This window comes from Lonchura striata, chromosome 5, assembly GCF_050655825.1.
Source record: "Lonchura striata isolate lonStrDom1 chromosome 5, ASM5065582v1, whole genome shotgun sequence".
Classification (NCBI taxonomy): Eukaryota; Metazoa; Chordata; class Aves; order Passeriformes; family Estrildidae; genus Lonchura; species Lonchura striata.
In genome coordinates, this window is record NC_140707.1 from 50,395,535 (window position 1) to 50,411,454 (window position 15,920).

The following is a 15,920-nucleotide window of genomic DNA, read 5'->3' on the forward strand; positions in this document are numbered from 1 at the left end:
TTATTGCTGCACACACAGGTCTTACAGAAAAAGCAAACTTGTAACAGTATGCTTGAGGCAGACTCTGGGACAGCAAAATTTGCTATGGGATGCTTAGGGAAAGGCTCAAAGGCTGGGAAAAGCAGGAATTAAGGGATCAGGGAAGTGCAGGTATGGCAAACCAGAGGGGACTATAAAAGAAGACAGTCAGAAGTAAGCAGGCAGCTGGTCCATGTGCTTTTCTGTCAGCCTTGAGACCAATCACTGCAGTCTGTCCTATCTTCTTCTTAATCTCTACCAACTATTTTTGATTTGAGTACATGCCAGTAATTATCACAAGTCCATCTAGTTGTCAAGTAAGAATCCAGAAGGCAGAAAGACCCCAGGTCCTGGCCAGAGACTAGACAAAAGGCCCAAGCTCAGTGTGAGGGACTGGAAAGACTCAGGAATGTGAGTATGCACTCAAGTTACTGAGTGAGAGCACATGATGTGCTTGTGGGCTTCCATCTAGACTAGGGCAGTGCACACAGCAAGTCTGGTGAACACCACACCCCAGGCAGATACCAGAGGGGCCTACAAAGTGGGTTTGGCCCAAGCAGCAACCCTAAGGAAAAGGATCTGCTCATGCTGCTTATGCTTCTGTGGATGCCTGTAAAGCTGTGTGTTTGTGGCTGGCCATGGTGTTTATATGCTCCCACATGTGCATTTCTGGAATTTGCACTTGAGATCAGTCACTGCTGGCTGATCTCAAAAATAGGGAAAAGCAGCCCTCTCAGAAGACAATCCCTTAACAAGTGGTAGCTGTTTTCAGACAAATATATACCATCAGCAACATAGAAAAGCACAAGATACAGAAGTGAAGATAGACAGGAAATGGACTGCTGACACAAGGCTAAGTCTTAAGCATCTCTTCATAAATCTTAAATGTTTTTGTATATGAACATACCTTCCATATTCAAAGCTCCAAGCGTTGCCAGTCTTGCAGCTTTTAGTCCAAACCCCAAATAGCTGTGAACAACAAAAGACACACATTATAGTCTTTGATTCCTGCACATCTGATATGCTTTACCCATAGCCCTCTTCCTAAGTCCTTGAACACCCAAACCAAATTTCCTTCCTCTGATTTCCACAAGGCTCCCTCTCTAAAATAGAGAGCTGAAACAACTTTGCTTTCCCTTTGCTGGAGCAACTCTTGAGGGCCAAAAGAGTGACACAAACCTAAGAAATACAAGGAGTTGTAAAATGGGTGAATCTAAAACTGCAGGAAGTGGTTAGAGCTGATGTGGCATTTATACAAGATGATAATGAAAAGCAAGAAACCACCACCTTAAAATGAGGGAGAAAGAAGGGTATGCGCTGAGTACATGGAGAATAGGGAAGCCACTCCTGTGTAACACACACAAAATTATGTACTCTTAGGGCACAGTGCACAACCTCCCACAAAATAGGAACTGTGGCTTTGTGTGAAATTCACCTGGTTTGACTCCACAAGTAACTGCTACATTCATTATAAGGTAGAATATGAATGATCCTTATGAGAACGTCATCATACATTGCAGCAACACAGCTAGATTAAAATCCTGTTGACCCTTTCATTCCCACCTCTGCGTTTGGCCACTTACCAATTTTGTCATGTCATTTTAAAAGTTTCCAGAATATTCAAAGTTAAACTAACCTCCAGCTCTCTCTCAATTTTTAAGATGGTTTTTCAATCCCAATTATTTTAGGTGATCTAATGGACTGTAATGATGACTACAGCAGTCAGTTACATCAGCAAATGTAAGAAGTAGGACAGGATGACTATTCGAACAGCTCTGCTGTCAAGTGAGCAGATTCTATAACTGGCTGAGATGGTCATGTTCACTCCACCAAGTCTCAGGAAAGTTCTCTTTCCAAATCTCTTATCATTTTTAGTTCTGACTACTGGCACAATATCTTTCTGCTTGTTTCAGAATATTTGGCTTGAATCCAGTAATAAGAATTCTTCTCCTTAAATATGGGTTCACAATGCTGTCTCTTCATTTGACAGACTGCCTAATATTCTCTTTCAGTGACATTAACCACGATCCTGGAACGCTTCCAGCCAACTAATGTCATGTTCCACTTCTACTGTTCCATGCAGATAAGTAGTAAAAAAGTCATGGTATCTGCTGCTGGTACCAGGCTGATGTGGCTGTTAGCTCAGGGGCTGCAAAAAGACTGATTTCCCTAGTGGAAATAGCAGTCTTTTGCTCCTCACCTGTGGGTATAGAGCTTGTATGTGCTATTAAACATTTCAAATGAGGTAAGAAAATCCTCAGGGGTTTCCTTCAGAGTTTCCTACAAGTTAAGTAAAAGAAAAAAATGTTTCAGTTTATATTATGCAATAAAGAATGACCAATTTTAATGTAATATCACAGCTATACCCATACAGTTTACTGCACACTCATCTGATCAGCTTTGAAAACAAAGTACAGCTTTCCAATGTTGCCACTGCTGTAATATCTGCAGCTTTTAACACTGATTTTATTTATATGCATATTTGTGTTACTTCAATGTATAACAGGGAAGCACAACAGATCAGGATGAAAACGCTTTCTAATTCATGTAGCCTGAATTTTTCATGTTGAAAACTTGAATGCTTACATGTTACTCTACATGTAGAGAGTGCCCATCGAAATCAGCTACACTGAACTACCTTGTAGTTCACTGCACTACAAGTGCTATGAATTTTTTCAAGTCACACTAGGCACCTAAACTGAGGTACTCTGAAGAATTAAAAATACAAGGTATAGGCCCCTTTTTCACCATGTCAAATGTCTTGCTGGTACTCAAGGAAACACTGTGACCACTCACTCCCGGTCTTAGGGCTGCTTCACCTAAATTAGCCTCTTGTCTCACCACCTCCAGTTTCTTCCTCTCAGTCTCCTCTCACCTCCATCCCACTGGTACCCTGCCCTAGCTTCCTGACAAACTCACACTCTTGTAAGGCTGAACCGCTCCAGCAGTCATTTACTGTTTCTTTGTGTCCACTCCCTGAGCTCTCAGTCTCAGTTTCTGTCTTTCCTCTCATGGGCTCATCCTCCCACCCCTTCTTGTCTCCGTGCACTTTCATTCACTTTATCATCCACCATTGTTCTGGGCCAAGCAGCAGAATCTCTGAGAGAACTGAAGCTGCATAGTCCTGCAGTTACCATGCAAGTAAGGAGATCCAGATCTGGGTTATTTTTTCTAGAGTCCTAGACAGAAGCCTGCTCAAAGCTGAAAGGAATTTGACAGTATTTAGCTTGAGCTTCTCCTGAGCAAATACAAATCAACATTTGTTTTGGGTCGCAAGCTGATTATCACTGAAATGGCAGTCACGTCCTTGGCCTCATACACACAGACTGCCATATTCTGAGTTCTGTTTCTAAACCTTACGTTACAAAAACTATTTCAAGGAGAGAGCCTCAAAAAATTACTTTGGAGAAAACAACTGTCTTTTTTTATGCCCTACTTTCACAAAAACGAGGCAGACACCAGACAGACAATTTCATAATTACTATGATTGGTTTTCAGTTGCTTTTAGCTTTGGCAATAATGCCATGAAATTAAAATCAGCTCCATGCAGTTGTCATTATATGTTCTCTACTTGCTTGTAATTCATATTTAATTAACCAATTTCTTACTATGACAGTATTTTGTTCAAAATTAATACAAGAGCAAGCATGTGACTACCTTACATTGCAGGAAGGAAGAATCTCCACTGCAAATCAAAGGGAAGTGTCCCCCACCCACTAATTCTGTCAGATGGGAAAAACTCCCAAGAACATACTGAGCTTATTTTTTTGAACTTGACAACACCAGTGAGATGCAGACATAGTGTACAAGCAGGCAGCATGAACCTTGACTTTACACTGCCCTACAAATTCACACCATTAGTCCTGGTCAGCAGCAAACACTCCAGGCCTTTTCCTGCAAGGCTTGAAGGGGACATTTGAATCCTGAGCTGCAGTTCAGCCTATTTCACAGTTCTATTTATGCTCCAAAACCCTGACATGCAACACCCTTTCCTGTTGGTCCAGTGCCCACTTTAGCAGGTGTTATCAACACAAAACAGAAGACAAGCTCAGAGTATACTTGAGGCTTTGCTGAACAGGATAAGGTTGCATGTCATGTTTCATAACACACAATTGCAGAATTAAAACATCCTGATGTGAAAGCCATGTGTTTTGTGGTCACCAAACATGCTCTGAGAATCTCAAGTTCTATTAAAAAAATGTTAAACAAATGACTCCTTCAGAGTGACATAAACACATCACAGTATGAAGGTACAGAATGTAATTTTCTCATGCAAACTGCAAACTTGGGTCCCAGTTCAAACTGTTTCTAAACAGCTGTAGAAGTACTAAGAAATCCAGCACAGGTGTCTGACAGACAGAGAGCAGAATGCTCAAAAGGAATGAGAAGAAATTGTAAGAAAGCATAGAACTGACTGTGCTGCTATTAAAGAAATTTACCCTATACAACACTCTTCCCCTCCAAAACTTACTGAATATCTGACTGGAATGAGGAAGAAAAAAAGATAGACCAGCCCCTGCATTTCTTCTAATAGTCAAAAATACTACCTATAAATGTTCTATATTTGTTGAATCCACAGCAATATCAACATTAATGAGGCTTTCCCAGCCGAGTATGAAAAACAAAAGCTGTTTCTTTCTGGTTTTACTCATTTGCTTTCTTTATATTTCCTCATCATTCAGGCTCCTTTTTTGCAAGCACCTATCAGCCAACTGCGATCTCAAAGGGAACAGAAATACAGATGTTCTGTAAACCACGGATGTTCTGCTTGCAGCACTGCTGACAAAGTGGTATCAGAGAGTGCAGCAGCGCTCAGGTGACTCCACCAGCCTTGCAGTCCCAACCCACGCACTTTTAACCACTCCTCACCTCAAACCGTGGCAGGAATGTGATTTGGGTTGAGGCTCCTCCCAAGTCCAGAATCCCAACAGTTTGCTGGTTCTGGCCAGACAGCTGCCCTGCAAACAACACCATGCTCAGAACAGCCCTAAGTGCACAAATGCTGAAATGCAGACGCTGTGTGGATGTTCAGGCAGCCACCAGGGGATCACAGTATCACAGCAATACAAGGAGGGCTGAGCTGCCATTCAAAGAAAAAGCCTCTGAGAGAACAGGCAGGCAAACAAGAAGGTATTATGGAATGATTCACAGACTTTCTACCTTGATTCCAATCTCTCCTCCAAAGAAACAAAAGCAGATAATTTTTCTCTTACTTTCAGCTTTTGCTTGATACCTGGAGATTTATCTCCTGCAGAAGACTGTCAGGGAGAGTACACAAATTCTGTAACCACCATATAGCTGGGCAAAAGCAGGTAAAGGAAGGGCAGTAAGAGCCAAACCAGCTATTGTAATTTCTCTTCACCCAGAGCAGCTTTTTTGCTTGCTAATCTACCTGCTAGAATATTGATTATCTTTTCGCTAGACTGCCTTCCCAGAAGCTCTTAGAGCCAGTAGTGCTAAGGCACCATGCCCTGCAGCACCACTGTAGTTGCACAGCAAACACTGGGATGAAGAGCACTGCAAAATTTATGTTTCCGACACGTTAGCAGTACCACCCCCCAAAGCACGTTAGGGAAACCAGCCTGCCAGTGCCTCCAAAATCTGAGTAAGTTCTGGCACCTTCAGGGTTAAGATGTCTCCTTCTTACTACAGACTCTGGAACACAGTCTGCCCAAGGCAAGCCACTGCTTAAGCACTGGTGAGAGAGCAGGGAGGAAAAGCATGGCCAAGGCAGAGGAACTTAAGGTGATCACCTCCACAGAAGATACTCAAGTTCTAGTTTAGAGTAATTATGCAAAATTAACTACCTGTCAAAAAGTTCACAGTGATCCAGGCTAAAATTCCTGCAATGAGTGAAAAAAAGAAAAAAAAAACAAACCAGTTACCATTAAATACTTCCTAAATCTCCTGCCCACTGTTACCAGCCCCCCACAGGTTATTCACTTACCTAGAAATCGTTACTAACTTAACCCAACCACCCCAGACTTCAGGTATTAATTCAAACTCATAATTAAATTATATGATGCATACAAATCTCATGAGCTCAAATAGGTAGGACTTTGTAATATCCATGCAACTGCAGCATACATAAATCATATCTATTATCCAAACAACACACAAAGAAGTAATGAGCTGACACAATGCACAAGTTTCTCTGGGCCTATTTTTGTAGGCCAGCATTTCAATTCCTAATCTGAAAACTGCATTCACACCACTCTGTGTTTTAATCTTAAAGTTTCTATAATTACACTACAGACAGAGCAGCAACCAGTAAAACACAAACAGCTCCTCTGACTTCAGTGGCTTGCTTGACACCTACATGATTCTCACCCAAATGTAGGCAAACACGTGACAGCAGAAGAGGTAGGGATTTTAAATAAACTTGGCAGGCTACCCTGTGCTCTATTATGCCTCATTGCTCCTGCCCCTGTCAACAAAACAGTTTTTCCTACTGTACAATTCACTTATTAATCCATAGTGACAAACTATTCACTTATCAAGTACTTGAAGACTTTATGATACTGCCCCTTTTCTCTCGGCCCATGTGGACAATTTTTTTTCTTTAATCTTCCTCCATTTATTAGTTGTTTAAGCACTGTGATCATTCTTGCTTTCCTTCAACACCTTCCAAAGTGGCAATTTATCTGCCATAAGGAAGTGCTCTGAACTGAACATAACATGACAGGATAGCTCTTTTCATCAGGCATCCATACAGATGATTATTACTTGCCCATTCTCCAAGGTAGTATGTCTGGATATGTAGACATAATTTACTGTGCTTTTCTCTGTACTGCAGAATCATTGCTCACTCCAAACCTGCAACATATTTCACCTTTTCTGATATTTTACAGTACTTGCTTGCTACTTCACTAGCAGTGTTTTTTCCAATGGAATATTTTTAACTTACCATTTTATTATTTAGTTATCTATTTTTAATATCTGCCAATTATCCTTCATTCTCCTCTAATATTCACAATCCTCCCAATTTTAGATTGAAAATTGCTGAGCTGATCATAATACATTATTTTTAATGCTGATATTGCAGAATTTACAGGGCACTTTACATAAGCTTCCCATCTTGCTATATATTGACATGTAGCCTTTCAGAGGTGGACACCTCTTTTGGACCAATTTCCAGGAGCAGGCTTCAGCTGGTCAGCCTGCATCAGGCAATGCTTATTGCCGAGACCAAGTTTTGTTCTGAAACTTGTGAAATCTCTTTGTGTATCCGCATTTCTAGCCAAGTAATGAACACCACCTCAGAAAGGAAGGATTGCATTGTTTCAAACAGGGCCAGAAACCTTTTCTTTTTTCTGTTTTGTTTAGGGACTGCTTCTCTTTCCCTCTCATGTTCCTAAGATATGCCTCTTTTTCCCATTTCTCTTTGCTTTTACTTTTTACCCCTCCTAAAACAAACCTTCATGAGATCCGTCCATGATACCAACACTGTCCTCTGGAACAAGGAATGGTGATTCTTCAAAGACTTCTTTCACCTGAGGAAAGAAACAGTGATTAGATTTCCTGCTCTTCAGGGTCTTGCTCTGCTCTGAAGGTGACAAAATTTTGTTTTACATAGCAGTAGAAACTAAGACAAGTGTGTGAAGTGGGGGCTAGCAAAGAAAGAAAAGAAGTATTGTAGGTCTCTCTCCATGCCTTCCACCACAGCAAGACACAGAATTTCAAGACCAGACAAGATACTCTGTGAGTTTCATGCTATAATGGGATTACAGTCTCTTTTCATATATGAAATTCTCTTATGCTAAACAGAATAGAGAACTGAATGAAAAAAAAAAGATGAAACAGGGAGAACAATACCAGTGCATCCAAAACTACTTAGTACTACCTCTGAAAGCAGAGCCTGAGCTTTCTCCTCTGACAGCAAGCGAAGTCCAGCCGTGGCTTTTAACACTACTGGGGTCTTTTTCCAGAGATGAGGTGGCACAGCATCTACAGCCATGTCCAGTAACGCTTTGACAGTTTCAGCACCCTAAAAGGAAAAATATGTTTTTCATATGGCTTCCTCCTATGTTTCCCCTCAAAACTTGTGAGAACAGTACTCACTAGCAGAAGATACCCACACCCAAAGTAAGTACAAAAACCATGCCAGACATCTCATTAGAACATGAAACAGAATGTCTGCATTGGAATGAAGGTATATTCATAAATATATTTTAGGGAAAACAAATATGATTGTTTGTGGAAGGTTTTTTTGAAAGGATGGAGGGAGGTGAGGGAACTGATTACCTGACAAACCTAAACATCTTGCAGTATGATGAAACTAAATGGTGCCAATTACTGACTGAAGCTACCAAAGCAAGGGGAAATATCTGTTGATTTCACTAAATGCAACATAAGAATTCCAAGTGTGTCCATTGCAAATATTGTAATTAAAATGCCAGCTGTGCAATGGTTACCACACAAGGTACAGACATCACTGACGGCTCTCAATTATTTCCACTGCTCTAACAATCATAGTTTGGCATTAGCAATAATCATTCTCCTGTGAAATGCCTAGAAATTTCTTTTGGGCTGAGTTCTCCTCTCCTACCCAACATACAAGTTTCACTGGAATCATAGGAGATCTTATAAAAACTTTTCAAAAAATTCCAGATCTATTCACTCTTCCATAAAGTGTCACATTCAAATTCCTGTAGCATGGAATCCAACTGAGGAAAATGAGAAACCTGAAATCCCTGTAATGCTAGCCCACAACTTCAAGACTGCTAAAGCACACCAAATAGCGTATCTATCTATCATTTTTCTGGCACCTCCTTTAGTTTCTGAAAAAGCTTCCTGTCAGTGCAGGGGGTCTGGAAAATGGCAGCTTACTTCAGAACGGAGAAAATTATTTGTAAATGGGACAGAGTATTTACTCATATTACATTTACTCATATTTGGGGTAGCTGTAGCAGAAATAAACACTGAAAATGGATGCTGCTAGAGACAAAAATCACTTTGTCTTTGAAATTTTCCAAGGAATATAGTCTAGTTATATAAACATTTAAGCAATTAATTAAGCCACTGTTCTACTGATGAAATATGTAAAACACCAGCTCCTATTTCACCATGTTGAACTTAACTCACAGAAGTAGAGGAACAGGTTTAGAGATACAGCAGCAGAACTTTTACATTTCTTCTTGACTTTTTGCAATTGCAATCAGTAATACTTGAACTTGGTAGAATCTAAATTATATGACAGAAGCATGACCAACTCCCAGGGAATGAAGGCCAGTCTTACCTTTTCAGGCTGATCAGCATATGCAGACAGACCTGGCTTCACAGACTCAAAGATTTCCCCTTCCACCTCTGGAAGGTTTTCTGCACAAACAAAACATATGATACAGTCAACAATTCAAATTTTATTTTTTAATTTCCAAAAGGTTACCCTCAACTCCTGTGAAGTGACTATCCTTGATTCTCCTTGCAAACAAGATTATTCCCTTCCTGAAACAAGCCTTGCTCCTTCACTTCAGGAACATATTTCACAGAAATTTTCCCTTGTATCCTCCAAGTTCACAAACAATTTATTAATAACATGTTGTTATAATTAAAAATATGTTAATTTAGCATTTGTGAACTACACTACGTTACAACAATGCAGCATAACTGTTGCCTATTCTTAATAAATTCCTTTCCCTTTCTGCCTTAAGCTAATTGTGAAATACTAGAGCATATTAAGACACACACCATCAATTCCCAATTATCTTTAGGTGATTCATCCAACTCAGATCAGAGCTGACTGCTCAAGTACTTGGCTGAGAAGCCAAACAAGTTTGACCACTGCTCCCAGAGCAGTCTGGGTGTAGAAGCTATCCCTGAGTATTGCACATTGCAAGCCAGGCTGAGTCCAACACAACTGGACCTTGTACCAGCCCTTCCAAACTATGGATGAAGTCACGCAAAGACACACAATTGCCATGTCTCAGCAACCAGTCTTCAACCTTTGCAAACCTGCTGGCTCACTGTACCCAAGCTACTTCATCCTCCTGAATCCTGTTGGGCACCTCTGCAACATGTGAAGACCAGATACACTGGAGTGTGGTGCATCTCAGCACACTTCTCCTGGAAATGGCTCAGACCTTCAGTAATTAATAATTTTCTGATTTTAATTTGCTACAAAATGTAACATAAACATATGCAGAATACAAGTATCTCTTGATAAAATTTAAGGTAACGTGCAACCTGACAAAACCAGCATACATATCTTTTTATCTCAATGAGATATTCCTTTTAAGCAGCTGCATAGATGAAAATGTTTGAAAATTTTGAATTCTCCAGTATACCCAGAATTGTATCACTGAGACTCAAAAGACCTACAAAAAAGGTATTTACACAGCAAAACACCAAGACAAATGGACAATAAACACCTGCAGGAGGACCATTTGAAGGACAAACTCTAGAAATTTTCAGCTGCTCCCAAATGCTGAGCTGGCAAAAAACCAAAACTGTTTTGAGAAGTTGGAACCTAAGTCAACATACATGGGGGTCTTACCTGGGCTCTTCTGCACAAAAGTGTAAATATGAATGCGGGTTCCAGTGCTTCCTGCGTCAAACATGATGCCATAAAATGTGTTTGCTTTGGCATTTATAGGACACATATTAGGTGGAAAGAAATCCTGAAACCACATTTCCCTGTTTGAATGTGAAAGAACAAAGGGCAAAGAGGAAAATGCCAATGCTATAAAGATGGGAAGTCCGGAAGATGCCATCTTGCCAGGACCTCTTGAGGCTGTCAAGCATGTGTCAACCACAGGGCTGCAGAAGGTCCTGAAGAGGTAAAAAAAGAAAGAAAGAAATAAATTACGAAGAGCTCTCTCCTTTAAAACTCTGTTAAAAAAGAAAATAAATAAATCATTCTGTATACATAATTCTCCCTTTAGGTGCTTTCCAGCACCTCATCCAAAAAGAGCCGTTTTATTGCACTTAGTGCTACAATTACATCTAACTAATTTGTTCTTTTAGAGGAAAGGTTTCTCCATTTCCCAAGCATAGAAGAGATGGGGTAATTTGCTTTCCAGTATTTCTAGTTTTGACTTTTATACAATTTTCTTCTCTTATCTGTCTTGCAGATTTTCAACATTCAGAGTATCCAGTACCTCCTCCCAAAAGCCCAAATACTATCTGAAACTAAGCATTGCCAGAGGGGAACTCTGTGCAGAACGACTTTAACATTTACACACTTGAGATGCTGTGGCAGAATACAAGTGTTATTCAGAGTCACAAACAAAGAGAATTTCATCTCAGGCTAAGAACAGCAGCTGAGAGAGATTAGCACACAGAGACAATGGAAGCATATCCTTCCAGCAGCATCCTCATCTCCAAGAAAAGCCTGAGCTGCACCAGAGGGGCTGAACTGAAGTGCACCTGAGCTCTGCCTCTCAGTATTTTTTCATATTTTTCTTCTCTGTATTTTTGGTTTGGTTTTTATTTTTAGAATTACAAACAACAACAAAAAAAAATCATAGCAAAACCCACACACTCTTTCAAACCTAAAGCAATTGCCCCAAACACTCAAGTTGCTTACAGAGCTTCTAACAACAATTTCACATGCCGAAGTCCCAAAGCTGTATCATACAGTATTGGATATCAATATACAACTACACCGTCCCTTAACACCTATCCCTTTGCATGTATTTTTCCTAAGATATGCTAATAAAAGACATGGGCACAGAAATCATGGGGTACCCAGGTAAAAAGGAGGAGAATATATAGGCATCTTTTAAGAGCAGAAAAGAGCATGTGGCCAGATGTCCCACCATATGCAGTATCGCCTGCACCAACCTACACACAGAGCACACCACACACAGAAGGTGCAAACAGCTCCTTATCACTTTCCAGACACTTGGTAACACATGCATCCACCCACAGCACTGCATAGTCTACTTTATATGGCTGTTCATCAGCTCTGCCCCGACCCCTGCCCACTGCTTGCTCTTACATTTGACTGTCTTTTAGCAATCTGTTCAACCCCATCATGTTCATTATCTCAAAATCTTTACTTGCTGCCTCTATCCTACATGTATGTAAGTCATTCTTTCTACGTGAGTTTGCTATAGCTTCTATTTCCTCACACCTTTCTCCCACACCCAAAAAGCTCACTTATACTCCACTCTTTTTTATCCCAGATTCAGCCCTTGTAAGATTTTTATTATTTCCTTTCTTCACCTTTGTCCCCAGTTACTGCAAAGGGAGATTAACTTTTACCCACTTCCCAGCAAAAACATCACATTGCTCAGGCATCTCTCTAACTCACTCCAGCATTCTGCTATGCCTAGAACCACAAAGTGCACAGCCCACTGCAGATGGGTCACCTGTCTGCTGTGACCTTTATTTTTATCCTCCCCTTTCAAACAAATGCAGAGATGTGGGCAGAAGCAGAGACTCCTGATCCTCTCTGCCTTAGAAGCACACTCTGAAAACAGCTGACCACAATTCCACTAGCAGACAACAGCCCTGGCCAGTGTCTGTGACAGAACAACTCCAACTGCAGTAATTTCTAAAGTATACACATTTTATGTGGAAAGGAGTAAATAGGTAGTTCTGTAATGAAGCACTCTCCTGTAGAGGCTTGATGAGAAGCACCAAACAGTTTTGTAGCAATGGATTTGTACTAAGATGCAGCTGGTATTACTCAGGTTTGCTTCATCAACAGCAAGGAAGGCCACTGAAAATCCAAGCAGCTGTTCTGTTTAAACAGAACCTAAGGTGTATTAGTGAGAGCCACCTTCCAGCAGGTTCAAAGAGGTGTTCTTATTCTCGTGCAATGCAAGGATTTTGTTTAATGAACTATCACAAATACAACCCAAGCACCTGTCTTAAGAACAAACTCCAGAGTCCTATTACAAACAGCACATGTGACAGTTATATAAGCCTCAGAATCTCTGATGATCCGAAAATATCTGAGCAACTGCCATCATTAACTCATACTTTCCTTACCAGACCTATGAGAACCTTAGTCTCATGTAAAATTCCCTCACAAAGCTTCTCTTCTCTATCCCTTCTCAGATATCCACCACCGTATCACACTTCCTGTTTTCTACATTTCCCCTTTTTTTTTCTTTCCCCTTTTATAGTTCTAAGGACAAATAAAACCCCCAAAAAACAACAAACTCACAAACAATCATCATGGGATTTTATTTTTCCTCTCCTTCATTAAGAATGAAAAACACATACTGAGCCCCTGCAATGACTGGTGAAGTCCATTTAATCAAGCACTAGCAAATCAATGTCCACAAGAAGAATGACAACAAATGAGAGTAGGAAATCAGAGACAAGAGAGAGAAACCAGCAGAGTATAACAGAAACTGAAAAAAAATGTGCAATGACAGAATCAAAAGTATGGAAGAAAAAATTCAGGGTAGTAATAGACAAGACACAAGTTACTGAGAAGGAAAAACATTTTCAAAACAGTTCCTCTCAAACAACTTTAAAGTCCTAGGTGGTATCAGAACTCAACAGGGTGGAGAAAACTAACAACAAACAGAAATGTGAGAACAGGGTTAATTCCTATGTGAGCACAAGATTATTAATGCAATGAAGCAGTTCAGCAAGGTAAAGCCTACAGTTCCCCATCAATAGTCCCAGTTACTGTGTTTCAAAAGGAGCAGCAATAATCAGCATTGCCCATGAAAATGTTAGGCACACACCTGAAGCAGGATGGAAGCAGCAGCTATTCCACTCCAGGGATTCCTAATGAAAACCACCTTCAAAGCACCACGGCAAGAGACAGTGTGCCTGCACTTCTTCACCTTCGCTGTGGGCTAACAGGAGCAGACTATGGATCAGGCAAGTCATAGGGTCATGAAGGCACATCAAATACCAATCAAGTTGTTTTATTCAAATTTGAGTTTATCATTACTCAATACAAGCAGGGAAACATGCTTATATAACTACACAGCATGAATTTCAAGAAGTTGAAAGTTAACTTGAGATCAAGCTAGTAAAACATTTACACAAACACTACAGTTGACCTCAACATGCCTGTGGCCTGAGCCAGCAAAACAGATCAGAATTCTCTCATTTCCCAATGAGAAAAACACCTGTAAATGTCATCTATACACAGCAGATTTTAGGTACTAAATGAAAAAGCTGAAGTACATCCAATATGAAAAAATTGGGAGCTATGCAAACTGTATGATCCAAAAATACTGGGATGTTGCATAGAGACTTCCAAGACTGAAAGCAAGAATAATAAGAAAAAACCCAACCAAAATCTCCGTAAACAACAAAAGTAAAAATTATACCATAATAATAACCTTAAGACAGCAAAACACAACCGTACTTAGAGCTCATCATACACAGAAACACTGGTAATTTTCAAGACACGAAATATTCAATACTCGACTATTTCTGACAAAATAACACACACAACACAAACCACACAATAGAGACATCTCTCTGTAAAAAGGAATGTGATCTGAGGGGAGGGAGAAGCAGTGTATCAGATACACAAGAATTTCACTTCTGGTTCCTAACATAATATTGGGAAATATTTGGAGGTACACAAAAATATTAAAAAATAATTATTAATTATATAAATACAGGCAAATATTTTCCAAAATTAACTATTTTAGGAAACAAAATTACATAATTAATGTTCTTTCATGCTGAAGCACACCAGATAGCATTCAGAACGGAAAGTCTTCTCTGCTAAAACAGTAACAAAACAAAATCTATTTGCCATATGAGCAGCTCTTATGGTCACAAAATCTATTTCCCAGATGAGAGCTTTAACACTTAACACTCAAGACTAAATAAATATTTTTAATAATTTTTTCCCCAGAAAAAAATTTAATACATTTTTTTCTGGAGTTACTTCTATCTCCTGAAAAAAAATAGCTTTCTTGGATTGTTTTGACAAAAACTTAAGCTTCTTAAAAGCACACTGTTTAGAAGATAGAAAGAATACCTGTATTCAAAGGCAGAACCCAGTATTTCCATAAATACAATGGCACAGTATTCTTTGCGCACATATATTTACGGTAAAATTCTGCCTCCAGAGCTTTAAACTCCAGGGGAAAAAAGTAGAACTCACAAACACGCGTTATCGGAAGTTTCAATCTTTCTTCCCCCGTACCGAGGCTCCAAATACACATTACTTATTTATTCACATTTCTGGCCAAGTGAGTTTTCAATGTTCCTTTTAACTAGCCCAAGGCAGCTTTTCCAGGAAACCGCTACACTGCGGTGTGGGCGCCCAGCAGAGCGGCGGCGCGCACACCTGCGGGGTCGGTACCGGCGCCTTTCCTGGCACCGCCGGCATTCCTGCTGACCAGAGCGCGGCTGCCGGGAATGCCCCGGACACGGCGCCCCGCCGGCTGCCGCCACCGCTGGGGCTGCTGGCTCCGTCCCTGCCGCGCATCCCGGCGCCAGCGCGTCCTGCCTCGCTCCATTTCCCACAGCTGCGACCTAAGCCCCGGCCCCGAGCGCGCCCCAAAGCCTTCCCTACCTTCCTTCCCTCTCCCCCGGCACAAGCCCCGCGGTGCTCCCGGTACCCCGGCGCTCGGCAGGACACCCGCAGGAACGCCCGTCCCCTCCCCGGCCGGCCGGCGCTATCGCTCGCCCGGGACGGGGCGTCCTCCCGCCCGCCCCGGGGATAACGGACACGCCGGCGCAGCTTTCGCGTGCCTCCCGCCGCCCGCCCGGCCTCGCGCCGGGAGCGAGCACGGCTCGGGGAGGCTCACCCGGCCGGGCAGCGGCGGGCCGGCCGCCGCCCCGCGCGCGCGCCCGACCCCGGCGCCGTTGGCACCGGGCGGGGGGAGGAACGGCGGGCGCGCGGTGTCCATGGCAGCGCGCGGACGCCGCCGCGCCCCTCCCCCCGCCCCCGCCGGCTGCGCGCGCTCACCGGCCGCTCGCGGCGCCGCATCCCGCCGGCCCCGCGCGCCGCGTCACCGCTCGCCCAC

General features: G+C 41.7%; 1 protein-coding gene across 19 annotated transcripts in view; it reads right to left on the reverse strand.

Annotated features, from left to right (window-relative positions):
* The window catches only part of ENTPD5 (ectonucleoside triphosphate diphosphohydrolase 5 (inactive)), a 27,790-nt gene extending 11,870 nt beyond the window's left edge, over positions 1–15,920 (reverse strand). For 4 of the 19 annotated variants that reach the window (XR_014955692.1, XM_085580506.1, XM_085580507.1 and 1 more), the window contains exons 1-9: positions 14,927–15,065; positions 10,511–10,785; positions 9,257–9,336; positions 7,862–8,005; positions 7,436–7,511; positions 5,826–5,861; positions 4,888–4,976; positions 2,219–2,298; positions 926–987 (exon numbers count right to left, since the gene is read on the reverse strand). Coding sequence is in view for 17 of the 19 variants with exons in the window: in XM_085580506.1 (XP_085436632.1) it covers positions 926–987; positions 2,219–2,298; positions 4,888–4,976; positions 5,826–5,861; positions 7,436–7,511; positions 7,862–8,005; positions 9,257–9,336; positions 10,511–10,785; positions 14,927–14,958 (874 nt within the window). In the remaining 2 variants the exon portion in view is untranslated. Of the gene's footprint in view, positions 1–925; positions 988–2,218; positions 2,299–4,887; positions 4,977–5,825; positions 5,862–7,435; positions 7,512–7,861; positions 8,006–9,256; positions 9,337–10,510; positions 10,786–13,664; positions 14,893–14,926; positions 15,066–15,466; positions 15,626–15,862 lie in introns of those variants that run through there. The other 15 variants (XM_085580514.1, XM_085580520.1, XM_085580523.1 and 12 more) reach the window with 10 other exon arrangements.